Below are 27,129 nucleotides of genomic sequence, written 5' to 3' on the forward strand. Positions count from 1 at the left end.
TATATATATATATATAAACAAAATATAAAAGACAAAATATATATACTGAGAAACTATAAGTATACACAAAACAAAGCAAAAATAGATAATAAACTGAGTATTTACAAACAGTAGATACAGAAGAATGTGCTTGTATATTGAATTGGGATCAGCAGTGATTAATTCATATCTGCTGCTAAAATGTCATTGTCAGTCGTCTTTATGTCAGCTTCAGGTCCCTGTTTTAGACAATATGTGATTTAATGTCGGCCTTCTTGAAGAGACATGAGTTTGTTAGCTGTCTTGCACAGAGTCAGTCCAGGACATGGTTAGCCTAGCTTAAAATAACAGGCCAAACAGCAGCAGCTCTCATTTCTTCAGAAGCAGACCCAATAAAAATCAACAAAAAAATCACCCAAAAAACACAACCGGCAATGGAACAACTGCTGGAAGCCGATATATTCGTCCAGTCGCCCAAACCTGTCACCAGCTCCTGAGGGAAACATCTTCAGCTGCTAAATGCTCCACCACGTTCGCCAGCTAGATGCTAACACTGTCTTTCTGCTGTTGGTAGTGTGCTGCACCTTCCTGCTTTGGCTGGAAATACACCAACGAGAACCAAAACAGTGAAGCTGCAGACAAGAAAACCAAAACAACGAGCTGAAAGATGCTAAAAAGGGCTAAAGAGCCAGGAACTGCAGAACAGGGTGATAATTCTCAGTCACATCATTCGTACTCATTTCATCCGTCGCCAATATAAAATAATGATTAGAACAGCTTTGATGATGAAATTTAGTGCATTTTATTCCTCATGTCCTCACACAGAATCTGTCAGGCCTCTCGTTACTGAAGGAAGCTGATCTGCTTCCAGGAAAGTTTACAAAAAACGAGGGAAACAAAAGGTTTGGGGTTGAGTCTGTGGTCATTTGACCTACTCTGTGGGTATGTGTGTGTCACACTCCCACCTTAACCAGTCCTGCCACATTTACCTGCCAAACAGAGAGACAGGTGAGTGGGCGTGGTGTGACTTTCCTTTCCATGGGAGAGGAAAATCACAATCCTCCCTCTCTCACACACACCTTTATATTTTAGAGCCTGAGAAGACGGCCGTCATAAGAGAGTGTGAGCCATCAAGACACAACCTCCAAAGATCAAGAAACAGGCTGGAAATCGAGTTTTTGGAGCTTTTTGGATACATTCCATACAATTCCTACCCGGCAACAAGAAAGGTACCAATTATCACCGTCTTATTTCATGTTTGACAGTTGAAGCATCTCAAGAAAATGTGTTTTTACAAGCGACAGGTGCAGAAAGCATTTAGCGTTACAGTCGTATGTGCAGGTTGTAGAGGGAGATACCACATGTCACTTGATTGGTCTTAAATGTCAAAGTCAGTAAACTGACGATTTGATGTGTTGGACAAACGTCTGGAAGTTTTCAAATATTTTGGTCGAGATCAACTAATTGATTAATTAAGCTCTAAGTTGTTGTTATTATCGTTAAACTCGCTTTCCAAAACTCCCAAATCATTATTCCGGGGAGCTAGCTGAAAAGAAAGTGTAGTTTTCTTTCTACTTATCTAACAAAAGGCCCAACAGTCGGTCAACATGTTTGCATGTGTACTTAAGCCAAACACTTTACTCTGAAAGGCTCTTTAGTTCAAGGTTCACATCACATCACCTCTTTGATTCTTTGATTGAGAGGGCGCACTGCAGGTGAACAGGGTAAGGATTTTAACTCATAGGCATCACCATCAAACTTCCTGTGTTGATTACTTGCATTGAGACAATTATTTTTTGTATTACCAGTTTTCGCAAATCTAATGTTTAAATTTGTATACTGGGAAAACTTTTTATCACTCTGTAACTCAGAAAATAGTGTGAACAGCCATTCAAAAATATTAATTATATAATTAAATAAACCTTGTTTTTAGAAATAAATGTTAAATAAATCAGGCTGATGATCTGTGAACGAACCCCTCAGAGTATAAACAGGATCAAAACTGGAAAGTTGGGTGTAAATAAGTTTCACTGAAGTGGAGATTTCTGGATCAGTGTATGGTAAAATTCCATTTTTAGACAAACAATAAGGTAAATAGGGTATCACCTATAGTTATCACCATCAAACGTCTCCTGTTGATTAATTACGTTACAATAATAACTATTTTCATTACAAGTTTTCTTAAATTTTATGTTTAAATATGCAGCGAAACCATTATCTATTAAATGTGTGCTAATTTAGGCATTGAGGCTACATCAGGCGCTATTAGCATGACACAACGTATTCTCTCCCCAAACTGTCAGTGGTTGAGTTGCATTGTGGGTAATGTTGGTGACAAGTTTTGGAAATGAGGAAGCTTTTTTTTTTTTTGACAAAAAGTGTATGCAGTGTTAAACCAATGGAGCACTCCTTTAATAATAATAATAATAATAATAATAATTTGATAATAATTTCCATTTACAACTGAAATATTTCCTTCAATAATTCCATCCAAGTGCTTAATTAATCTGCTGCACACGTGCATCTTTAAACCTATTTTTGGATGTAAGAAAATGGAAAAAACAATGAGTTTCTGTTTATTTTACCATGCGAAATCTTCATTGTCTGCTTGGGTTTCTTGTCGTTTTGTCCCACGGTCTCAAAGTAAACATCTGTACAGTGTGTGAGCTCTGAGATTGGTTATCTGCTACAGGACGCCGGCAAAGAAAGTGGGTTGATGGAGTAGATAATGGAGCAGACAGACACAGCTGCTTTGTACTTTGCACTTAAAATTGTACTTTTAGCAGTAATTATAACTGCCATCTAACTTGTGTTGTCCCGCATGATTTAGAATCCGTCAATAAGAGAAAAGACCATTAAAGCCGTCTGTGTGTTGTGTAAGTGATAGATGGGTAGAATCTCACCCCACTTCATTCCTAGAGTCTTTTGACCATCCTAATCTGATTTGTGGGGACACAGGTGATTTGTGTGTTATGTAATGTGTCCATAATGTGTCCTCTCATAACTTCAGCTTTACCTCTGCTGTTGACTGCCTTCACTCTACTTTTAAACAAAATGTTGTCCTGAGCTTGACGCTGCAGTAAAGGCCATGGGATCATTAAACTGAAAATGGTTGATCTCTTCAAGAACATGCAGGTGTTAACCTACTTTTAAGGCAATCTACCCCTTAGAGCGAGTTTTCACTTCATGATTTTAGCTCTGATTTTCCATTTGCTGACAGTTTTTGGAGCTCTCCAACAAAAGCCCCTTTTCTTTTTCGTCACTGGTTTTTCATTGCAAATCAGCCCACAAACAACCTGGTAGCTTATCACGGAAGAACCTGCCGATCGCTCACGTCATGTGCAAACCACAACAAGTTCAAGGTAGACGAAAGAAAGAAAGCATGAGTCGTCTCCACCCTCACCTGACCGTGTTACACATTGGGAATTAAGAAATTCTAATGAAAATACAGAAGAGTATTTGTCTTTAAATCAATATGAGAGTAATAAACAGACCTATCAAAGAGTGTTTCTTCAAAGGACCTTTGTAAAAACTCTGCAGCCTCTGGCTTTTGTCGCTGGTCGGTACTGGTTCAGCTGTGTATTACTTTCTGTCTCGCCGTCAGCAGGATGTCCTTCCACGGTAGTTTTCTGTCTGACGAGCAGTTCCAGTGCTCGATCTGCCTCGATGTGTTCACCAACCCTTCGTCCACGCCGTGCGGCCACAGCTTCTGCATGGGCTGCATCAGCAGATACTGGGACGGATTGAAGGTGTGTCAGTCCGTCTTTGTCTTCCCCTCCTGTCTCCTTCTTCGCTCTGTCCTCGTCCATCCTTTGTTAGCCTCCTTTTCTTCCTCCTTTCCCTCAGCTTGTACAAAGACTTTCTTTCTTCTCTCTCTCGTCTTATTCTTTCCTTCCTTTGTTCCCTCCTTTGCCTCACTTGTGTGCACTGTTTACATGTTATTTCTGGCATGTGTGCATGTGTGTTATAGGACCCAGTTTATGCCTTTCACACCCTGAAGGTTGTTCAGAAACTATTACCCCAGTTCTTCTGGTATTTTCAGAATCCTCAGACTCCTCTGTCTATTTATCTGTCCATGGAGCCAGAGGGCTGCCACCTTTGTATTGATTCAGAAACAGAGGTGCAACTTGGGAAAAAGGGTTAAAGGTCTTTCTCATCATTCAGCCGATTTAAGAGTTTTCTGGATACTGGAGATTCGTTAAGAACAACTGTAAGTGTTTGAAAGGGTCATTCAAAAACATGACAGATTAATTATCTTTAAGAGAAACTGATGCTTCTCTCTGCGATGCAACATCAAGCGAAGTACTTTGGTTAGATTGTGTTCATTGTTCAAAATCTATCCATTCATCCTGACTCACTTCCTGCGCTGTTCCACATTCCTTCTATCCCCCTTTCTGCCTCCTCTTGCATCTATCTTTCCTCTATATTTATTTTCTTCTTCGGTCCCTTTATCACTTCTTCCTCCATCATCCCTCGTCCCTCAGGTTTGCCAGTGTCCTCTGTGCAAGAAGACCTTCCAGAAGCGACCAGACCTCCAGATCAACAGGACGCTGCGAGAGATCACCGAGCAGTTCAGATCCATGAAAGGAGGAGGAGGAGGAGGAGGAGGAGGACTGGGGAGGGAGAAGAGAGGGGGAAGAGGAGGAGGAGGAGACGGAGGCATACCGGACAGTTTGTTTGATGAACTGAAGAAGAAGCTGCCTCGACCTCTGCTGAAGGTGCCAGTGATGCTGCCCTGTGAGACTCAAGGTAAAGTGACGTAGGACGGAGCTTACAAATGACCTTCAGTCAAATTTTTGAAATTGACCAGTTAGTGTCCATTTCCATTTCCATCCATTACTGTATGTGAATGTCAGGAGTTGGTTCATTAAGGAAAGCTGTAGGTGGCCCAAATCCTTCAGTCCATGCCATTATACTTTTGGAAAAGAAGACGATGCAACAAGACAGTATAGTAAGTAAGTTATAAGTTGCACCAGTCAAACCCCACATTGTAGGTATAAAATGTAGGAAACATGATGGAAACATGGCTTCTATGTTTGTTTCAGGAAGGCTACAGTCTCTTCATCTTTCCACACAGATGTGATGTTTTCATCTGTCACCATTTTTCATCTCTTTAGAGGATGTTTAAGTCATACGCTTCAAACATTGTGATCTATGAGCCAAGACTGTTTCCCTTGCACTTTGTCGCATACATCAACTTTTCTGAAACCAACATTTTCCTCGACACCACGTCCTGCTAAAGTCATCTTTAATATGGCACTGAAATTTGCTGTTTGCTTTGGAAGCACACTTACATATTTGAAGACATTTTGAAGCTCTTATTGCTACAGAGGCTGTATCACTCACTGTAAATCCACGAAGAGTCTGCCAAATGAATGTATGCAATGTAATTAAGTTTTCAGATGAATAACACTGACAACCTCAGTCTAAAAGCGGCTGTGTGCTTTTATCACACTTCAAAAATCCTTCATGCCTTCATTCATCACAGGCAGCCGCAGAGCCAGTCTGCTCAGTTTTGTCGCACATTCTGCAGATGATACGTGACCTTGTTGTCAGAGCTATGCTGCACAGCAGCAATCCTTAACACGACTGCAGCTGCAGCGTTAGGCGCTGCGTGAGGCTGCAAACGCTGACGTCGCATGTAAACAGGCTCTAATAACAATGTTAACATGCTGTTGGTGAGCAGATATGTTTGATAAGTTTAACTGCTAATTAGCATAATGTAAAGTGCTGGCGAGGCTGATGGGAAAGTAATGAGTTCTGCAGGTGTTTGATCATAAACTGACAAATTGACTTTAGTTGGCTCCACAGTAGATGAAAAGTCATGAGATTCATTGGGAACATTATTAGGGGACTATGAATGTTTAAAAAAATTAGGACGATCCACCTCATAACTGTTGAGACATTTCATCCTGACAAAAGAGGTGGACCAGCTGGCTGACTGACCAACACTGCAATCCCCTGAGGTCCACTGCAAACTGAACAGAAGTCTTTTTGGAGTGTTAAAGAAGCTCAGCGAAAGAAGAGGGTGCACAGCTTTTTGAGTGATGTTGACTTTCCTTTCATTTCCTGCATCTTCTACCTTGAAAGGCGAGACCATCTCGATGTCATTTGATACATTCACGACCTCATTGGCTTCTTCGGTACCAAACGACAGTCCGATCGCTGCCATGAGCCACACCTGCGGACCTCCCCCGCTGCCTCCCCCTTACACCCGCTCCAATGGCCGCAGAAGGTTCACCGTGAGTGGGGCTGCAAGCAGCCAGAGCCTCCCTATCTGTGAGATCCACCACAGAGGAATAATGGTACAATACTTTTACCTATTAACCATTATCTACCTTTGATTTCCTGGTAGATAAAGGTTTGGCACTGCAACTCTCTCCCTCACTGGTTTCAGATTTACTGCAGGACAGACAGAGAATGCATCTGTCCTGAATGTCAGATCAGCGACCATCAGGATCACGACACAGTGCCTATCGAAGACGAATGGATGGGAATCAAGGTAAGAAAGCAGGACAGAGAAACATTTGTTTGATGTTTGAAGTGAACCATTCAGACTTTCATTCAAGCGCCTTTGTTTGAAACAGAGAACAATGGCCGTACGAGGAAGAACAACAACAAATCACAAAATGTTACAAAGCAGGTGATGGCAGAAGGTTCCTCATTGGAATCTGAGCCAAGTAAAATATGTTTGGTTAGGGCACAATGCAGCCTGTCCATGACTGCAATGGGTGATGCCAAAGTCACTGAATGTACAAACTTGGAGGATATCCTGCTTACACCATGGACACCTGCCAAGGAAGTGGTCGTTTGATATCTGTTTAAATGTCATAAAATATGTCTGACATTCGTCCAGCCAAACCAGAAGAGTTTTAATGGTTAGAAGTGAAACCTACAAGAACAGAGAACAGCGCTGCATTTGTGCATGCTGTTGATGCAGTTACACAAATAATCCTGCGTCCACGCCCTGTAGCAACGCCTTACTTTGCACATTGATTTTGAACTGCTATGAAACACCTGCACATGATTGAACGTTTTCTCTCCAATCTGACTGCTAGTAGGACTATTGGACTCAAAGACAATTAGGAAGTACTGGTAAGCAGAGACAAAGCAGCTTCCTGTCAGTAATGTATGCAGTTCATTCAAATACCTATTCCCATTAGCCCAGCATGCAAAGTCTTTTTTTCTAAGCTGCCAATCAGCCATTGCATAGGCAGAATTCAGGCACAAATATAAATCCATAGATAATGCTATTCAGAAGTGTGTGTGCATGTTTTTCTGTATTTGTGGGGCCCCAACAACGCAGGGTCACATGGTGTTGGTTCCAACAAGTTTGAACCAAAAAGGGTTGGGGTTGGGGTTAGGCAAGTAGCGGTTAGGGTTAGCATTACTCTCCACTGAATGAATGCAAGTCTATATAAAGTCCCCAGAAATGATGAAATAAGGGTGTGTGTGTGTGTGTGTGTGTGTGTGTGTGTGTGTGTGTGTGTGTGTGTGTGTGTGTGTGTGTGCAGGACCAGCTCAGTGTCTCTGAGCAGGAGATCCAGGAGATGATCAGAGAGAGAATCAGAAAGATGGAGGAGATCAGAATGTCAGTGAGTGAAGTGGAGGTAGGACAAACATAAAATCTCCAAGTTTGACCGATTTTTAAGCGTCTTCATGATTATTCACGGTTCTCAAATTTCATATTTATTGCTAACCTTTGGAGGACTTCACCCAGTTACTGAAGGTTTTACCAAAGTTTTCAAAGATTGACACCATCCAAGGGAATCTTGATTCTACTAAAAATTAAACAACAATTTAAAAAATTCCCAAGATGGCGGTGGAGCGAGAGACGGCAGGCAGCGTTTGCCTGTTTTCTATGCTAGCGTCTGCCATTGAGCGCTCGCAGGCAGAGCTGATGGAGGTGATGGAGATGAGCAGGAGGGCGGCCGAGCACCAGGCCGACGCCATGATACGACAGCTGGAGCTAGAGGTTAAAGAACTACGAAGGAGAGAAAGCGCCCTCTCCGAGCTCGCCCAGTCGGACGACCACATGCACTGCGTCAAGGTTGGCGAGGATCTGAAGAGGTTCAGTTTGGTGTAATACTGACATAGACCGCACATTGTGGGAGGCAGAACTGAACTCATTTTCTTCACCTACATTGCAGACGTTCCCCATCCTCAACAGCCCTCCACCTGCCAAAGACTGGTCCGGGGTGTCGGTGAACTGTGATCTGGGAACAGGAACCATCTACAGGTCGCTGGCAGTCCAGGTGGAGAAGTTCCAGCAAGAACTGAAAAACATCGCAGAAACAGGTCAGTGATCTGTGAAACACAAGGCCTGCGTCCAAAGATAACAATGAAGACACAAAGGAGTGGTCAGAGCTGCTTGATAATCAACATCTAGAGTCAAAAGAGGTTTTATAACCTAAACTAAGACGTTCCCGACTTGGTATCATCAGGCATTAGATCACTCCTTTAGCAAGGCACTGTCAAAGTACTGAAATACTGCCCTCTGGTGGTAGAGCTTAGTATGAGCTGTTCATGTTTATTCAGCATGTTTAGCTTTTCCAAATCACACACAGAAAGGCACCAACTACAATAAACAGTAGTTTGTGAGTTAAACTTCACTGTAGTTTATATTTCGTTGTGTGTCTCTTTGTTCCCTCCAGGTTTTCCCGCCTTAGTACTGGAACCCAGTCCAGTCCGATCACTTCCCAGTGAGTGTGCACTCCCATTCCCCCTCACATACACATTAGACTGCACATCATCATGTGTGCATTCTTCTTTAAACTGGTTAATGATGTAAATCCATGCAGTGGATTGGTGAGTTTAGCATTTTAACGTTTTGTCTCGTTGTAATGAGGCTGTTTCTCTGCAGGGGTGAAGAGTGTGCAGCAGTACGCAAGTATGTCACACTCACACAGGTTGAATTCAGTGAAAACAATATCATGCAACCCGCAGACATGATTCAATATAGAAAATATACATTTCTCTTAATTTTTCTTTCTTCACGCAGTGGCCGTGACGCTGGACTCCAACACCGCCCATCCAAGACTGATCATGTCAGAGGATCTGAAGAGTGTGAGACGCCTGTTAAATGATCATATCGCTGAATGATTAATTACTAAGAATGTCTTTGTTAGCATTGCATGTGAGAGTTTGTTTCTGAAGGAATATGGAGTTTTTATTCAGGGAGTCAAAACCTACAATCACAAACCCACATGAACTTTGTTAACGATCTTGAAAACTTGTCTAAAAATAATGGATATAATCTTGGTGTAAATTTGGTTTTTGGGAGGCTGTACAGTTCAGGAGAGACTTATGTCACAAGAAGATATATGAATCTGCATCATGTGTCATTGAAGTCTGGTGTGATAAACTGCCCGTCTCTGTGCAGGTGAGGTGTGGAGATCGACACCAGCTGCTTCCAGACAACCTGGAGAGGTTTGACAGAGTCGTCTGTGTCTTGGGGAGGGAGGCGATCTCCTCCGGGAAACACTATTGGGAGGCAAGAGGCCTCTCTTTATTTGACGCTGAAAACACCCCAATTAATTCGTTTCTTTTCTTGAGATTACATAATATTGAAAGAAATACATTAAAAACGAGTCATTTCCTACTACTTCCTGTGAACAGGTGGAGGTGGGTGGGAAGACGGACTGGGATCTTGGCGTGGCCAAGCAATCAATCAACAGGAAGGGAAAGATTGACGTCACCCCGAGCAACGGATACTGGTTCCTCAGCCTGAGAGACAAGTGAGCCGTCAGTTAATTACCTAAAAAAGAGCTTTTAGTTTGGTAGACCTGCTCACGAAAGTGTTTCTGATATGAAACATGAGTTTTAATTGGCCAAAGAATCTGAATCCATCTGTCTTTACGTACTACATATTAAAGCTATTCAAGCAAAACTGTGACATCAGAGAAAATTGTTTGCGTACTTGTTTCTCTTCTGCTTTTCCCTTCCTTTTCTCATTTTATTCATTTTTTACATTTCTCTTGTCTTGACCCTCATTCCTCTCCTCAGGAGCAAGTACGCCTTTCGCACTGAACCCTCCACAGACGTCCAGGTGAACCTCCGACCGCGAAAGATTGGGATATTCGTGGACTTTAAGAAAGGACAGGTGCAGTATGGGAAATCCTTTGCCTCAAGACGTCCAGTCTCTTTCAGCTTGTTGTCTTTTTCTGGTTTCTTGTAACACTGTGTGTCCTCAGGTGTCTTTCTACAACGTCGATGCTAGAGTCCACATCTACACTTTCAATGACTCGTTCAATGAGTGCATCTACCCGTTCTTCAGTCCCTGCACGAACAAATCTGGGAAGAACGACGGGCCGCTGATCATCACGCCAGTCGACATGACAGGGTGACAGAACAACACCTGCAAAATATTTGCTGTTTCTTCCTCGTTTTTAATCCACTTAAGTCAATGTTAGCTTCCTGAAACGTTCTATTGGCAGATGTTGTCTGACTGTGGACAGTTTATTAAAACAGCTGAGACATTTTAATAGTGTATTTCAAATGATTTTGATCATTTATTCACACATCTGGATCTGACATTATTCTATCAATAGCTTCATTACATGTATGTCGTGATTGAGTTTTAAAGGAATAGTTCGACTTTCACTTTCTTGCAGAGTTAGATGAGACGATCGTTAACACCGCTGTGAAGCTGCTACACCTGTAAATAGAGCCAGCAGACGCTTAGCTTAGCTTAGCTTAGCATAGAGACTGGAAACAGGGGGTAGCAGCTAGCCTGGCTCCATCCTTTGCTAATAAAATCCATACCAGCAGCGAGGTGCATAGATATTTTGTTACTGCTCTAACCTGAAAATAATTTCCCTAACCTGCCTATATGTTAGCCAGCTAGCTAGCTACCTTCCTAGCTACCTGGTGCATATGATAGCACAATTTGGGGCAATATTTGACGCAAATGTGACAGGTTGAGAATAATTTTTTTTTGTTTCATTGTTGTAATTTTGAGTCTCAGAAATATAATAATTGTCTTTTTATTTTTTCATCTGTGTAATTGTAGTTTTGCTATTTGAGGCACTTTGGGATGCATGTTTGTATGGACAGCGCTGTATAAATAAAGCTGAATTTTATTATTTAAGTGGTGTTTTTTGGCTTTTTATGGGATTTGCTGAGAATTAGCAAAATGTCAAACATCACCAGACTTTTATAATTTTTCCCCTAAACTGAGGAGTCAAAACTCAAAACAAGACAACTTGCTCAGTCAAACTCAGTCACCTCTTCTGTTTGTGGTACCTGTTGCGTGAAGATGTAAAAATTTGGTGACATTTCAACTTCCTGGATTGTGGGTTGGTTGCCAGGCAACCAGAAGGTTGAATTATTCCTTGAAGGGATGGAAAGGTTTGGTATTACTGTCTGTCTGCTGAATATTAAAAACACAACACCAGAACTTTCAGTCATCTCCAGTAAACAACTTCATTGAAAATTATTCACGCAGCAAAACCACAATTATTAAATAAACAGAGTGAAATTAAATCACATAAAATCAGTCGAATGACACATAAACATTGCAGCAAAACAATCAGCCGTCTCTGAGGAGGGTGACAAAAGAACGATGAGTAGAAATGACAGCACACAGCAGCGAATCCAGCTCCTGAAATGTTTACCCAAAAACCAGCCAACAAAAACTCCAACCAGGCAACTTAATCTCTTAACAGTCAGCAGCTACAAACTGATGATCAGTAATCCTCCCATTCAGAAATGGGACGTTGCCATGAAGCAACAGGTGCACAGTCAAAGTTTTCTGATGATGCCTTCAGGTGCTGTCTGGATATTAAGGTGCAAGCTAAAAAAAATAGTTCAACATTTTGGCAGAATAGTTTTATCCTCTTTCCCAACGAGAGTTAGATGAAAGGCATGATAGCACTCATATCTATCTATCTGGGTTAGCTTAGCTTAGCATAAAGACTGGAAATGGGTGTAAACAGCTAGCCTGGCTCGGTCTGAAGCAGCACCTCTCTGCATCTCCAAAGCTCAACTAGTTATGCATATATAGTTTGTTCAGTTGAAACGACACTCTACAGATTAAATAAGGAGGATATGTTCATTAATTAGCAAACTGTACGCAGAGTTTGGTACCTTTAGACAGACCCAGGCGACCTGTTTTTCCCTATTTGCAGTCTCTATGCTAAGCTAAGCTAACCAGCTGCTGGCTATAGGTTCATAAAGGCAATCTTTTCATCAACACTCTTGGCAGGAAAGCATTATATCCCAAAATGTTTGACTAATACTTTAAAGGCCAATGAGAAATATTAAAAACCGGGTGCAAACAGGATGACGAGGCAAAGGTGTGACACTGACAGGTACAGAGGGGACAGAAGACTTTGGACCATGTCATATTTTGGTTTCAAATGCTTCATCTTCTGTATAAAATATCATTTGAAATGTTAAAAAGCCACCTCTCTGATAAAACACATATAATGACAGTAACACATTTTCTGTTCTGTAACATCGTATTTTCAGATTCGGGGGCACTATTTGGTGTTTTTGCAGAAAGGATTGTACAAAACAAACCTTTAAGTGCATCAGTCGTCACCACACGCTCACATCTGGTTTTCAGTCTTGAGGTTTTGTTTGCACTGGGGTCAAAATCAGCTGACAGGAGTTCAGCCTCGAGCCCAGTGCGACAATACGTCAAGGTTTGTACATTTCAGATTCAGATGTTGTATTCACAGCATGACTTAAATTCACCCTTTCCTGAAAATAACTGAATAACATGCACAAGAATCTCATCTTTTGAACAAAAAAAAAAGCTACCGACCGGATTACTTGAACGCGTGAGATTTGATTGTAAACAAAGTGAATCATTTAAATTCTAAAATCAGGTAAGTACTCACAGGTAATACTCCTATATTTCTCTTGAAATGTGCAGTCTGATTACTGCTGTCTGTGTAAATCTGTGTAGGTTTCATGTATTTCGGATCAGAAGCTGCTGCTGTCGATGCGGTCCTGCTTCATCTGCGACTTTGCTTTTTCTTTCTGCAGCAGAATGTGTTCAGCAAACTCCCTCATGGCTCCCTTTCCCCCCACGCTGTGGCAGGTGTACTTGGCAGCGTTGATGGCGACCACCGGAGCGTCTCCGGGGACGGCGCTCAGACCCGCCAGGTTCAGACAGTTGACATCTGGTTTATCGTTGCCTGAGAGAGGACAGAGATAAACATCGTACATGAATGTAAAGTAGCACAATACATAAAGATATAACACATCATGTGAGTGAGCAACAAGTGTTTCTGTAAATTACACAGAAAATCAGTTTACCCATGAACGCCACATCCTTCCATTGCAGCTTCCTCTGCTCCACCAATGGCTTCAAATCATCCAGCGGCTCCTCTCCCACCTCGATCACCTGGCAGCCCGTCCTCTTGCCCAGTGTGTTGGTGAGGGACTTGGCCACGGGGTCGGCGCTGGAGGTCAACAGCACCACCTGATGGAGCAACAGAGGGTCACATGTGGCCGTGTGACGCGAGCCAATTCACCAACGCTCCTTTTCAAATTCCCACCTCCACTTCTGCCCTCTGCAGCATGCGGATGCCCATGGTGTCCCTGGTGTTGATGGACACCATCTCCTCTCCAGACACAGACAGAAAGATCCGTCCCTCGGTCAAACAGCCGGACACGTTACAGAACATCAGACGAACCAGCTCCGGCGTGTCCCGGCCGAAGTAACCATACCTGTGGAAAGAAGCACAGAGAGGATGAAAACAGAAGGAGATGGACTCAAGAAATACTTTTATGTCTGATTCCAGTGAATAATGTCCAGGTGGAAACACGCTGTGGCTTCACATATGGACGCTGCTGCAGAGACAAACTGTAAAATATGTACGCTTCACACATGTTCAACCGACGATCAGCACAGTTTGAAGGTAGAGTCACCAATTCAGTATCTGAGCAAATGTGAAATATACGGTGCTGAGTAACGGCCAGAAAAGTGTTTTTGCAGAACATTATGATGTCCCAGTGGAGCTGACCTTTGACCTTTTGGATATAAAATGTTATATATGTTATATTATATATTATTTCATGAGAAATTTGTGTGAAATTTTGTCCTAATTAACATATGAACTCTTGAGCTCTGGTTAAAAATGTGCTTTGTGAGCTCACAGTGACCTTTGACCACCAAAATCTAATCATCCTTGAACCAAAGTGGACGTTTGTGCCAAATCTGAAGGGATCCCCTCGAGGCGTTCCTGACATGTCGTGTTGACCTTAATTTATCAGGGCGGCAACCCGAAAACACGTCGCCTCCGGCCACGTGTGTCGAGGGCGCAGAGGCATGAAAACGTTGAGGGAGAGGAGGATGTACAGACAGGTAGAACAGGTAGGACAGCAAAATGCTAAAGAACAGAAACGGAGTGACAAGATCAAGTCAAATCTGACAAAAATCCAGACTTTTTAGTGGAAGATGAGCAAACATGTACACAAACATCCACCTGTCAAAGGTGTTTAACCAGCTGTGGCAACAGAGCATGTGCGTCATCTCACCTGAGGACCCTCTGCTCTGCCACGGGCCAGTCGATGTCCACATCGATGTCCACGCTGTACTCTGGCAGCATCTCGTAGTAGGCGACATTATCACCCTGCAGGGAGGCGAACACACGTTCAAGCTTTTCAAACCTCGCACGGATGGACGCGCGCTGCACATTCAAAGGCAGGTCATGTGAACATGAACAAGACTAGGACCTACTGCAGTGAACTGTGGCGTCCGCTTACCTGCAGGACTCCTTTGTTTACTATGAGGTCTCTCTTGGTGAAGTAAAAGGATCCGTTCTCACACAGCTCGCCGTCCCAGTCCTGCCGCCGCGGCCGCTTTTTTGGGTCCAGATTGAGCGCTTTGGTAAACTCACCAGCTACAAGGCGGCAGGGTGACAGTTAAAAGTCAATCCACAACGAACAGCTTGGACAATAATCTACGTCACCTCCATCATGGGGTGGTCATGTGATCTACATCAAGCACAGCCGAAGGCGGCAGACTCACATCTTTTCTTGACCTCCTGCCAGCGGAACTGGTGCCTCCGGACCACCGAGAAGACCGAGTCAAAGTTCTGCAGCGTGATCATCTCCAGGGCCTCCTTCACGTGGAACGGGTGGAGACACGGGGACGTAGCCTGAATGTTGCATATCACATCCACCTCTACGAGAAACGCAGCGGCGAGACGGTGACTCGTCTGATCAAACAGACGTGCGCTGATTAGATTAGAGGTGTGACGCCACAGCTGATCTGCATACCTGGGTTGAGCCTGACGAACTCCTGGATGGTTTCCAGCGACGTAGAGGAGTCTTTGGAGACCTCAGGACTCCTGCGGTGCACTTTGGCGCCCCACGCTTTCGCCACCTTCTCGATTTCATCATGGTCTGTCGACACCCACACGCTAGATAGAGGAAGGTGCATCATTAGCGTTTTTATTTATGTTTTCATAACTATATGTCCTCTCTCGTTTGCTTCCTCTATAGTTTAATTCATTGGACCACAAACAGACAAACACAAAGCGATCAGTGCTTCCTACCCCTTCAATTAAAGCCAAACTAGTCTTTATTATCGTGTTATTACTGGTGTCTAAATTAGGACATTTTAACAGGAGCAGAAGGATTAATATAAACTATTTCTACCCTAAAAGTTATCATTATAAAACCATGATATAAAGCAGAGAAAAGCATCAAATCCACACATCCAAAATAGCGTCTGTTAGACCTTTTTATGATGAATTCATAATATAGCTAGCTATTGATTTCATGTAGACTTTCTGCATGAATTATCTGTCCTTAACTATAACCTAACTGTTAACAACACAACAACACAAATAAGCAGGTATACATAGACTAAGGCAGCCATGTTCAGTGTTTGTAGGACATTTGGATGCTCTTCGGGTTTTGTTATTACTCTCACATCCTGCATTTATTGATGTACCTGTCGAACATGTCGGAGTCCACAGCAGCCCTCAGCACCCATCCGATGAGCGGCACTCCGGCCAGCATTTTGATGTTTTTAAGAGGAATCCCTTTGCTTCCTCCCCTCGCCAGAATCAACGCAGCTACGTGTCTCTTCTCACCCGACTTGACCTGCTTGCAGGCGGGCAGCGGTCCGTCCAGCTCGCCGTTATCGCCGGGGAGGCATCTTTTCCTGGAGGCCATAACGGCGAGATAAATTCAGGGGTCCGCCAAAAGCACCGCAGGCAACACCGCGGTGAAGCAATCGCTGAAATGTCGCTGGAAAAGCGGAATTGTAACGGAACAACAGCAGATGTTTCTTCTTCTCTTATTTTATTCTGGACGCGACTTTGGCGACTATAAGCTCATTGGCGCCACCTGCCGCCGCGGAGGATGAAGTAGTCGAGACATTTATTTAAAAATATCAAGGTTTTCATGTTTCCATCTTCACGAATTTGCTGCGTTTCCTTTTAATTATTTTAATTTATTGTTAGTAATTTTGTACTTTTGACTGAACAAAGCGAGCATTGTGAAGGTGTCGCTTTTTAACTGTGACAGCATTTCTCAGCTTTTTTATTTTGGCACTTTTACAAGCCAACCAATCAATTGATTAATGGAGAAAATAATCAGCGGATCCGTAATATTTTCAATGCAGGACTTTAACTTCTAACAGTATTTTTTAAAGTGCTGTACTAGCACTTTTGCTCAGTGTTAGTCAAGATACTTGGAAAGTGTAGTGAGCTAAGCTAACAAGCATGTAGCATGCTAATGTTGCTAATTAAAAAATAAGCTGTGTTGTCTGCTCTAACTGCTCCAAACTCGACATGGCATCAAAACAAACAAACAAAACACACAATAACAAGAAGCAGGTGTCTTGAGTGCGTGTGTGTTAATGTGTGTGAGTGTGTGTGCGCGCGCACCTGTGCTCATAGGTGTGCTCACTTCAGACTTGGGCACGTTTGAAACCTCAAATCATTGTCGAAAAAGAATAAACGCCCAGACTCCCTCGTGCTCGGTTCCCCTCCGTCCTCACGCGCTGCCTTATTTCCATCAAGCAAACTGAAAAGACGCGTGACAGACGTCGCAGGTATGAGGCAGACGTGACGTCACGGTCATACGGAAGTGCTTCTGCTTATGGCCGTGGCGCCATTTGTTGATTTTTTTTTTTTTTTAGGTATATTTAGGAATAATAGCCATAACAGCATCGCCCAACATTGAAGAAAAGCAGTATATAAACTAAACATACACAGCAAAAAAAACAGGGGAAAGGACATGTTGGAATAAAAGGGGTAGAAGAAGGAGGAGAGGGGGAAAAAAAGAAACAACCAAACAAAAGAAAAGAAAAGAAAAGAAAAGAAAACAAAACAAAACAAAACAAAACAAAACAAAACAAAACAAAACAAAACAAAACACAAACAAACAGACAAGAAAAAGAGACATTGCCAGAAATGTACATAAATAGCCTCCGTTATAATTGTTCTTAGAGTGGGGCGATATTGAGCCTCTCAAAGACACAGTTTGTTTAGTTTGTTTTTTTTGTGGATATGGAATTTGGCCATGAGCAGTATCAGTTGTATGAAAAATGCCGTGTTTTTGTCCATTTTATTGTTTTCAAAATAAATAAATAAGTCCTTTTCCTGTAAAATGATCATTTGACCAGTTGTTCTTATGAAGTGTTGAATGTCCATCCAGAATATTTCAGAGTACATACATTTATAGAACAGGTGCTGTAATGTTTCGTCTTCCCTTCCACAAAAAACACAAAGTCCATATCAATCTTAAATCTTTGTAGTTTTATTTTAGCAGCCGAAAGAGTCACAGGTTCAGACTTCCATAAATGTTTGGGAAAATGTAGCTTTGGGAAAAAACTCGATCCATGAAAGAGCTGAGCGACTGAAAACATGCAGACAACAGCGACACCATCACGCTCCTGAGAAACCTCAGAGTTGGTACTTACGTTCAGAGAACCAGCGTACTTCTGCCATCGCTTCTTCTTCGTCTCCTTCTTCTTCAGGTCTTTTCCCGCTCCTCCGCCGGTTTCTTGCATTTTTCTGTCACCTTTTTGTGAGTCAGAGAGACATCTGATGCGTTCAGTGTCAGCGGTGTGGAAACATGGCGTTAAAGCGGCGGATTGCAACCGAAGCCGCTGAACTTCAAACTAGTTATGAGACGAGGGATGACTGAAAACTGGAGCAACAAGAGAGACCGGATCAGTCTGCTGACCTCTGACCTTCTAGTGTTTAACTGATCAACAGCGCCACCTTTTGACATCAGGTACAAATGACAGTTTTATTTATTTATTTTTGTTTCATCAAATCTTCTGGTCGGGTCTGATCTTTGGTGAGAACAAACATGGTCAAGGAAGTGTCACATAAGATAGAGTTCATATTAAAACTGATTAGAGCTGCAACAGTTAATCAATCAACTGATTACGTGTCAGCTATTAGGCTAATCGGTCATTTATTTGATGATCGGTTTGAGCAATTTTTCAAGAATTTCTCTGATTTCAGGCTTTTAAAAGTTAATATTTTCCATTTTCTTCACTCCTCTGTCACAGCTAACTCAATATCTTTGTGAATCAGGTTTTTTTTAAATCTTTTTCTGACATTTTCTAGACCAAAGAACTCGAGAAGATAATAAACAATGAAAATAATCTTTAATTTCAGTCCTAAAATGGATTAATGGTGATTTTTCTGGACTGCTGACACATATTGTGATGCTCGGTAGACATATTTTTGATGTTTTGTTTATTATTATTTTGAACACAGTATTGTAGAAAAACGTACTTCAGTATTTCATTTAAAATATAATCAAAACAATCTGTCAATGTTTTCCTTTTACAGTGAATTTAAATGTAACAACAGCGCTGTTGACTAAGTAAAATCAATAGAAAACACCTTGAACTATGCTGTCAATACTTGTTTTTTCCTTTAAGCAATGCCTCTGCTGTGCACGCTTTAGATTTTCTTTATGATTTCTTATTGATGTCAGACAATGAATGTGCTCCACCTAAAGAGAGAGGTGTGTCACAGCAGTGGATTTCCAGCGTCACGCTGAATGACTGGAACTGAATCCTGTTACGTAACTGTGCCTTAATTAACGCCCATTCTTTACTGTTATTATCTATTGACATCCTGGTCACATGAAGTTGGTATGTCACTTATCCTCTTATTTGCATGTTCTTCACCAGCAGGAACAATGAGTCTCGAATCCTTCAGTTTCAAATGTCATATCCTCAAACCCACTGCATGTACGTGGCAGCTTGAGGAACTGCTTCACTGATTTTACACAGATAAAAAGTGCTCCACCTTCACCAGCTCACACATTAAAATGCTGCTTAGATGGTGTAAGTATCAGTAATAATATTCCAGTAATATAAATATTTAACTTTCTGAAGGTACTTTTACTTTAATGCTTGAAGTACATTTTAAAAACCTTTGTACTTTTATTTGACATCTTCTACTTGAGTATTTGTACAGAGTAATGTTAGTTTTACTTAGGTTAATTACCTGAGTACTTCTTCCACTTTCTCTGTTTTTATTTTTTGCAAATTTATGTTACAAGACTTTCATTTAAGAAAGTGATGTTGGCAGAAATGTTAAAAAAAAAAAAAAAAAAGCAACACAGCAAAGAACAACAAACAAACTACTCAAAAACGTCAGAAAAATGACCATTTCAAAATAAAAGCTCTTTAATTTACCTTTAAAAGGATTTTAACTATTCGTGTGATGAAGGGTATTGCAGCAAGTCAACAGCTGTATTGTGGTTGGCTTTTCTTCAACTGACAAACAGCGCCACCTGTTGGACACCGACAGGAAATGGGCTGTTTTGTACATTGAGGGATGATGACTGGAGAGGCGTCATACTTTCATACATAACTGCGCTTAGTCACTTTAGGTGTTTTAATCTGTAGGTGTAACACAGGATCACTTCCTAATACTTTGTACTGTTCATCTGTACACAAACACAGAAAATATTTTGACTAAGTGTCTGGTTTGAGATGCACGCCCTCACTATTATAATTAATTATTAAATGGAAACTGTAAATCACATAATCAAGACACGACATGGTGACAATGGATTGTGAGCTCAGGGAGTTTCTGTTTGAGACATTACAGTAAAATCAGCCTTATTTCACTTTATCTCTCCTGTATCATGTGTTCGACATCTGCCTGTTTCAAAATAAAAGCCCTCACTGTCCTGTCTGCCTTGTTTTACCAGATAGAGATCATCTGCTTCACAAACTTCACATTTAAATACACAGTTTCTGGACTTAAAGCTGCTACAGTCAATGTGTAATGAGACAGAGTTAGCTTGTAACGATGAACCCACACAGAGTTATTATTGCACTCTGATTTACAGCATCTTTAAGCTTACTGTTTTATGGCCCAAGACTTCCTTGTTTTGGTTCACCCAGTGGGGGTTTCATTGAAAAAGCTCTGATAAATAAACTGTACACGACCTCCTGAGCATCAAACAGATAATCAATAAACAACAAGCAGCTAAAGACCCAGATATTTCCCATAGGAGTTGGTAGAGACCGAAAACAGAGATAAAAGTAAGTAAATATTGAATATTAAATGTTTTTTTCTTTATTCCAGATTTGTAAACTGGCAACCGCTTGCTAACAATCTTGACTTAGGAGGAGTTAATACCTCCCTGTTTACAGCTTGTTTCTGTCGCTCCAGAGTGACCAGAAATCAATCAAAGCACCTTTAAAGGACACACCTGTGATCGTGTGAAATCTCAAAGGGTGTCGGCTAATTGCTCCATGTTTTTTTGAGTGCAATACCTGAGATGCTTCGCCTCATAGCTGTCAAAGGTCGGCTGACGTTTTCTTTTCAATGTGTCTCGAAGCGCTTTCTACTTGTTCTGCTTCTTTTGCAGGTTCTTGCTTTCATTTCTCTTCAGAGAAAAATCCAGCTTGTATCCATCAGTCAAAAGCTTCACCCAAACGCACAACAAACACTCACCACAACCCACGCCCGGATAGTGTACGCTGGAGTAAATATAGACACATATGATATTATCACACAAGATTTTCTCTGTGTAAACAACCACACACACACACACACACACACACACACACACACACACACACACACACATACAGGTATGCTACCTGACGAGTGCGCATTGCTGAGAAAATGAAACCTATTAAAATAAAGTGTGCAGACAAGCTCATTGACCCACTACATTGACACAGGGAGGGACACAGAAAGGCACGAGAGGAGGATCGAAAGTCAAAAAATAGGAATAAGTAGGCCAGTGAAAATGTCCAACATGCTAAACTAAGATAGCAAACATGGTAACCGAAAGATTACCTGTTGAACATCAGCATGTTAGCATAGTCGTGAACATGTTATCATTCCACCGTTTACATTTAGCTCGAAACACCGCTGTGGTGCTTCGAGCTAAATGTCACATCTATTCCTTTTGCCAGGTGCTAATTAGCTAATGATACTATGCTAACACGCTAGACTAGGATGGCAAACATGATAGACTAAACATGACCTGCTTAACATCAGCATGTTAGCATTGTCATTCCAAGTATGTTATCATGCTGATCTTAGCATTTAGCTGAAAGCTAAATGCCTTATGTATAAGTTTTGCTTGGCATTAATTGGCTAATATCATGTTAGCATAATAAACTAACATGACAAACGTGTTAGGCTAAAGATTACCTGCTAAACATCAGCGTGTTAGCATTGTCAATGTGAGCACATTATCATTCTTGTGTTATAGCATTTAGCTCGAAGCACTGTTGTGGTGCTTCGAGCTAAATGCCAGATCTATTCCTTTTGCCTGGTGCTAATTAGCTAATGATGGCACGCTAACAACCTGAATTAGGATGGAAAACATGGTTGGCTAAACATTACCTGCTAAACATCAGCGTGTTAGCATTGTCACTGTAAGCATGTTATAATTCTGCCTTTAGCATTTAGCTCAAAGCCTCACACAGCTGCAAGCATGGCAGTAGACTCTCTTGGTGTTTTTTAGGGGGTACAATGTGCATTACTGTATGCCATGGTATTATTTTTCGATACCACCACAAGAGGCCGCCAAAATCAGACATTTAGACATCTCACAATTCAGGTCAGCGGCTCTAAAATCACTGTCAACAACCAGACTTTAACACAGCTTTTCTTCTGCTATGCAACCATGACATAAACACATGAATTCGGTCGGGGGCCCCTGACATGGAAAATAACAGCTCTGCAGAAACACCGTCACATTTCACTTTGTTGTTGCATTCTTTGCCTCCACCTCGTCTGTCATTTTCATATATGACATCTCCACTGAAAAATCTGTGTGCTCATGTAACAGACACATAATGATAGAGGGAGAAAGAGAAAGAAATAACAGTTATGTGGAAGAGGCCGGAGATGAGGCTGTCGATCAGGTTGGACTGGTCTAAAGTACACTTCTCTCTCTTGATCCTGTTGTCTTTGCATTATCTCTCTTTAAACGGACTTAAACATATCTTTAGGCTGCTTAAAAAAGATTTGGGCAAAAGCAAAAACAACACACGATGTTTGAGGTTTTCCACTCACTTACAGAGCTTTCCAGCCATGAAGTACTCAGATCTAAGTAAAATAGTACTATAGTAGAAATACTTTATTACAAGTCCGGCATTCAACATTTTACTTGAGTAACAATACACAACTATTAGCATCCAAGTGTACTTAGAGTACATGTGAAACAGAAATATAATCATTGTGACCCATTTCAGAATATAAATACATATACAAAACCTTTATTTAAACAGGGTGCAAGGCTGATGACAACACATATAAAATACACCTAAAACTTATAAGTAAAACATAAAACTACTTTAAAATTACATATAAAGCAATGGAGGTAAATGAAAGATGCATTAAAAAGTTTCACAATAAACAGGCCAAGGAATAACAGAGTATATTAAATCATGATTTTATATATTTATTTACATATTTAGAATGTATTTGACTGTAATTATTAATGCATTAATGTACACATCACTGTAATGTTGCAGTTGATAAAGGTAAGGTTAATATTGACTACATTATTCACTGCTAGCCCTTATCTTATCTTAACCTGTAATAAGAATTATTTCATCATTTCTTGATTATATATTTTATTAGTTGTCTTGAGTAAATGTACTGAGGTATTTTTCACTAAAGACACAAGAAAATGTTAAAGAAGATGTGAGAAAAGGGTGTGAATGACTGTTAGAAAGGGGCTGTAAAAGAAAAATAAGAGAAGAAGAAGGAAGAGGGCAGGCAGCTCATCCGCCCAAACTACTCCGACAGCCCGGGCGGCATACCGCTCATTCATTCGTGCTGCACCACTCCCCTCATCAGACACCTCTCCTTCATACCTGCTGTGACTCCTCTTCGTCGGCTCAGCCAGAGGAGCTCACAGCTGGCAAACTCTGTGCTGCGAGTGCGTCTGCGTTGGATGTCAGATGTTTTTTTATCTGCACATGCAAATAGAAAAACTTTGCAAATGATGGCACAGAGGAGCTCGCTGAGGGGAGAATAAAGCTGAAGGCTCGAAAATCAGAAAGAGGTGGAATACTGAACAGAGAGGATTTACATCAACAATAAAAACAAGAAGAAGTGTCAACTTCTGCCTGACTGACAGGAGGAAAACACCAACATGTTCCTGATGCACATGAAATCAGAAAAACAAAATAAAACCAGACCTGTTGTCCCATTTATTATTAGTAGTAGTATCCTTATTTTGCGGGTGTGGGTACTTGTTACCTACTTTTTATCATCTTTTCACATCATTCGCTCAGTGATGAAAATATGAGTAACACTTAAATATAAAACAAGAAAAGGGGATTAAAAGATAAGTTCATGTGGCGGCCAAGGAAAAAGTGACGAAATCCTGAATTTGACTGTTTAGCTGTTAAAAAACATGTTTTATCATCCTGATAACTGTATGAGAATTGGTTATACTGAAGTGACGCATGTTTCTGCTGCAGAAAATGAAGCATTGCTTCTGTCTGGGGACCTGAAAACAGCAGATTTTCACATCTGTGACTGATGTTTGAGTGTTTTTCACACAGTGGTAAAATAAGTCTGTTTGGGTTTGTGTTGCTGGAGTTTTATAACAGAAAGAGGTCTAACAGGGACCCCCGAACTAGACTGCTTTAGACTTTAGACTGCTTCTTTATTGATCCCAATTTGGGAAATGATTTTGTTGCAGTAGCAATAAAACATACAAACACAGAATATATACAAGTGGTTTCTTTTGTTTGTTTGTTTTTTAAAGTAACCAAAAAGTAACAAAAAATATGAACAGGAAACAAAAAATATAAACAGGAATTGAGCCCAAACATGACGGCCATTACCTTTGTGAGGGGCTTTTTGGCCAACAAAATTAATAGTTTGGTTCATGTGCAGATAAAAAATATTAAATATTTTGCTTATTTGGTGTAATATTGATGCTTTACGGTCATTTCCATATTTTGTCACCTCCATCAAAGAAAAAAACAACCTAATAGGAACAAAAAGGCTGGTTGGACAACAAACAATGAGGAAGTAAAGGAAATGTCAACAAAATCAACACTTAGAAAGAGAGATTTTATGTTGTTGTTGTTGTTGTTGTTCACTGTTGCGTCCAATACAAAGAAATAGGTTTTTGTACCTGTGTACATTAGAGTCAAATGTTTATTGTTTGATGGACGGAGAAGCTGAATTTAAGGCAGAGAAAACATGTCTGCACCTCCGTTACTTCCTGTGTGTTATTACATTCAGTTTCCAGGTGTTTCAAGAGGCCTTTTGGGGAGAGTGTGTGTGTGTCTGTATGTGTGTGCATGTGTGTGTGTGTGTGTGTGTGTGTGTCGCTGTATTACCGGCATTGTGGGGACTTGCCTGCTTTATGAGGACGAACCACAAGTCCACATAATGTAAATCATTAAATTTTAAGGATGAAGACTTGGGTTAAAGTTAGGTTTGTGTTTGTGTGTGTGTGTGTGTGTGTGTGTGTGTGTGTGTGTGTGTGTGTGTGTGTGTGTGTGGGTGTGTGTGTGTGTGTGTGTGTGTGTGGGTGAGAGAGAGTGGGGGGGGTTAATTACAAAGACAAGAGAACAGTGGAGGAGCAGGAGGGGGCTGTAAACACACAGCAGGGAGGGAAAGGTGGGGCAAATACTGACCTTTGAGTCAGAGTCATTCACAGTCCTGCAGGCCTTCGTGTGTCTTCAGCCGTTAATATTGTTCACCTGCATTAACTACTGTGATACTGCTGTTAAACAGCAGCTTTACTGAGACGCACAGCAAACGTTTCATAAATCAATCATTTTGTGTATTAAATGATAGAAAATGCCTGTTTCAGTTTCCTGGAGCCGATGGTGGCGGGTTTAAATTTCTAGTTTTGTCTAAACAATAATCAAAAATGTCAAAAATATTCACTTTAATATCATATTTTAGAAGGTGGAGCAGGTGACTTTTTTTTTTTTTGACAAACGACTGAAAGGATTAATCCGTTCTCAGAGTAGCTGCAGATTGATCATGTGTCGATCGGCTCATTGATCATCTTTTCAGATGTAATCTACAGGCAGTATTTCACATGTGTTCAGGCTGACTGGTGGGCTCGTGTGTGTCTCCAGTAAAGTAAGGAGCAGTCAGTCTTAATATGAGGAAAAGTCACTTGTCTTAAAATCATTTGTCTTAAATTATTCTATGAACGTTTTTTGTTTCAGAGTTGAGTTCAGCACCTCGCTGGCTCGTTCACACACTCTGATATTTCCTGCAGGATCTGAAGGCAGCGTTGTGACTGGTTTAGTTTTTCAAATAAAGTATCAAAAATAAGAAAAAGAGAAAAGATCCAAGCCCAAAGAACAAGCGTCCTGTTTGGTCTGATTTCACTACATGAGTGGAGAAAGTACTGAGGTCGCAGTAAAGTTTGTGTGTTACCTCTGAAGGCTGCTGTAGCTGTATTATTGCCTTCGCTGGTGAGTTTCTCCTCAAGGTTTATGTCTGTTCAGCACAGTGACAGAAGATACTGACCGACGACATTATGCAAATACAACATTACGCGAATGGCCAGCACAGAAACCCATTTATCCAGAGGCGAGCTCCAGAGCAAAACCCCATCTAAAACAAAAACGAAATGACATCATAGACCAAAGAGTAAAAAAGTCAGATATCCTGACAGCATACGTGAAAGTACATTTTCAAAGGTCACGAGTGATCATTTTCACTAGATGTGGGAAACCAAAACAGCACAAAATCAGCCTCTAACTGAATAAATGCGACATTTCAGTTCATCTGAAATGTTGAATCTTCAACATTTTACCAAGAAAACCTAAAACAGCCAAAAGGCAGGACAGATTCTTAAAAAAAACACCTTCACCAGAAACACATTAAAGCATCAGTGAGAATAATCCAATTATATAATCTGCTTTATTCTGAAAAATGGGATTATGCATACGTCACTTTTGGTACTTCAAGTATAATTTGATGCTTTATGATTTTTTACTTGTAACTGAGTATTTCTACACTGTGAACTTGTTACTTTTTACCTCAGTACAGTCATCTGAGTGCTTCCACCTCCACAAATCAGCTGTCAGAGACTCACATTCTGTTCTGCTCTTCTTCTCTTTCAGTCTTTTCACTGTGGTTTTCATGCAGGGCAACGTGTGTGTGTGTGTGTGTGTGTGTGTGTGTGTGTGTGTGTGTGTGTGTGTGTGTGTGTGTGTGTGTGTGTGTGTGTGTTGGGGGGGCTCGCCCCCTCATCAGCCCCCCATACTTTCTTCCTCCTCTCCTTGTCGTTTGCACCGTTCCCCACACCTTAAAGCGGAATGGAGAAGAGGTGGAGGAACAGAGAGGAAAGGCTGAGGCGGAGCGGGAGAGGAGGGGTAAACCGGTTCAGCAGGTATACAGAGGCCTGAACCCAGCTTGTCACCGTTATTTCTGACGCGCATGCGCGCTGGCGTCAGTTTCCTGCTTTTCAAATGAGTACCTGTGCTGCTTTTGACCCACCTCTGTCGACTGAGTGTGTGTGATCAGGATCTAGTGTGTATGTGTGTGTGTGTGTTTTCTCAGCACGCTCTCCCACCCACTCGCACACACTCCCGTTATTTCAGAGCGCCGCAGTCGATATTCGACTTTACCTGTCCGGGTAACTCACCTGAGCAGACTCACCTGTCCGGACGCCGAAAGGCTCTTCTGTGTTTTCTTGTTTTGCGCCAGAGCTGAACAGAAAATCGGGCTCAGGTCGAAGGTG

The 27,129-nt window shown here is 41.4% G+C and overlaps 2 protein-coding genes across 3 annotated transcripts; one reads left to right on the top strand and one right to left on the bottom strand.

Moving 5' to 3' along the window:
- The first annotated feature begins 1,085 nt into the window (after positions 1–1,085).
- On the top strand, positions 1,086–10,651 carry LOC139351325 (E3 ubiquitin-protein ligase TRIM39). Its single transcript, XM_070993164.1, has 15 exons — positions 1,086–1,208; positions 3,587–3,728; positions 4,464–4,728; positions 6,070–6,284; positions 6,377–6,481; positions 7,494–7,589; positions 7,796–8,029; positions 8,130–8,277; positions 8,634–8,681; positions 8,828–8,869; positions 8,981–9,045; positions 9,362–9,472; positions 9,598–9,716; positions 9,985–10,081; positions 10,173–10,651. The coding sequence occupies exons 2-15, from the start codon at positions 3,588–3,590 to the stop codon at positions 10,323–10,325; spliced, it is 1,839 nt and encodes a 612-aa protein (XP_070849265.1). The 5' UTR covers positions 1,086–1,208; position 3,587; the 3' UTR covers positions 10,326–10,651.
- Positions 10,652–11,381: 730 nt separating this feature from the next.
- Positions 11,382–16,240, bottom strand: cmasa (cytidine monophosphate N-acetylneuraminic acid synthetase a). 2 transcript variants are annotated; one of them, XR_011603590.1, is made up of 9 exons: positions 15,893–16,240; positions 15,214–15,356; positions 14,963–15,118; positions 14,698–14,834; positions 14,470–14,564; positions 13,488–13,659; positions 13,246–13,411; positions 12,142–13,124; positions 11,382–11,882 (listed from the first exon to the last, which is right to left on the bottom strand). XR_011603590.1 is itself a non-coding variant. In XM_070993744.1 (8 exons), exons 1-8 carry the CDS (start codon positions 16,114–16,116, stop codon positions 12,910–12,912), a joined length of 1,308 nt encoding a protein of 435 aa, XP_070849845.1. In that variant the 5' UTR covers positions 16,117–16,229; the 3' UTR covers positions 11,382–12,909. The 2 variants fall into 2 exon arrangements, 1 of the variants encoding a protein (XP_070849845.1); XM_070993744.1 differs by having other exon boundaries at positions 11,382–13,124; positions 15,893–16,229.
- Positions 16,241–27,129: the final 10,889 nt, after the last annotated feature.

This window comes from Chaetodon trifascialis, chromosome 23 (genome assembly GCF_039877785.1).
Source record: "Chaetodon trifascialis isolate fChaTrf1 chromosome 23, fChaTrf1.hap1, whole genome shotgun sequence".
In the NCBI taxonomy this organism is placed as follows: Eukaryota; Metazoa; Chordata; class Actinopteri; order Chaetodontiformes; family Chaetodontidae; genus Chaetodon; species Chaetodon trifascialis.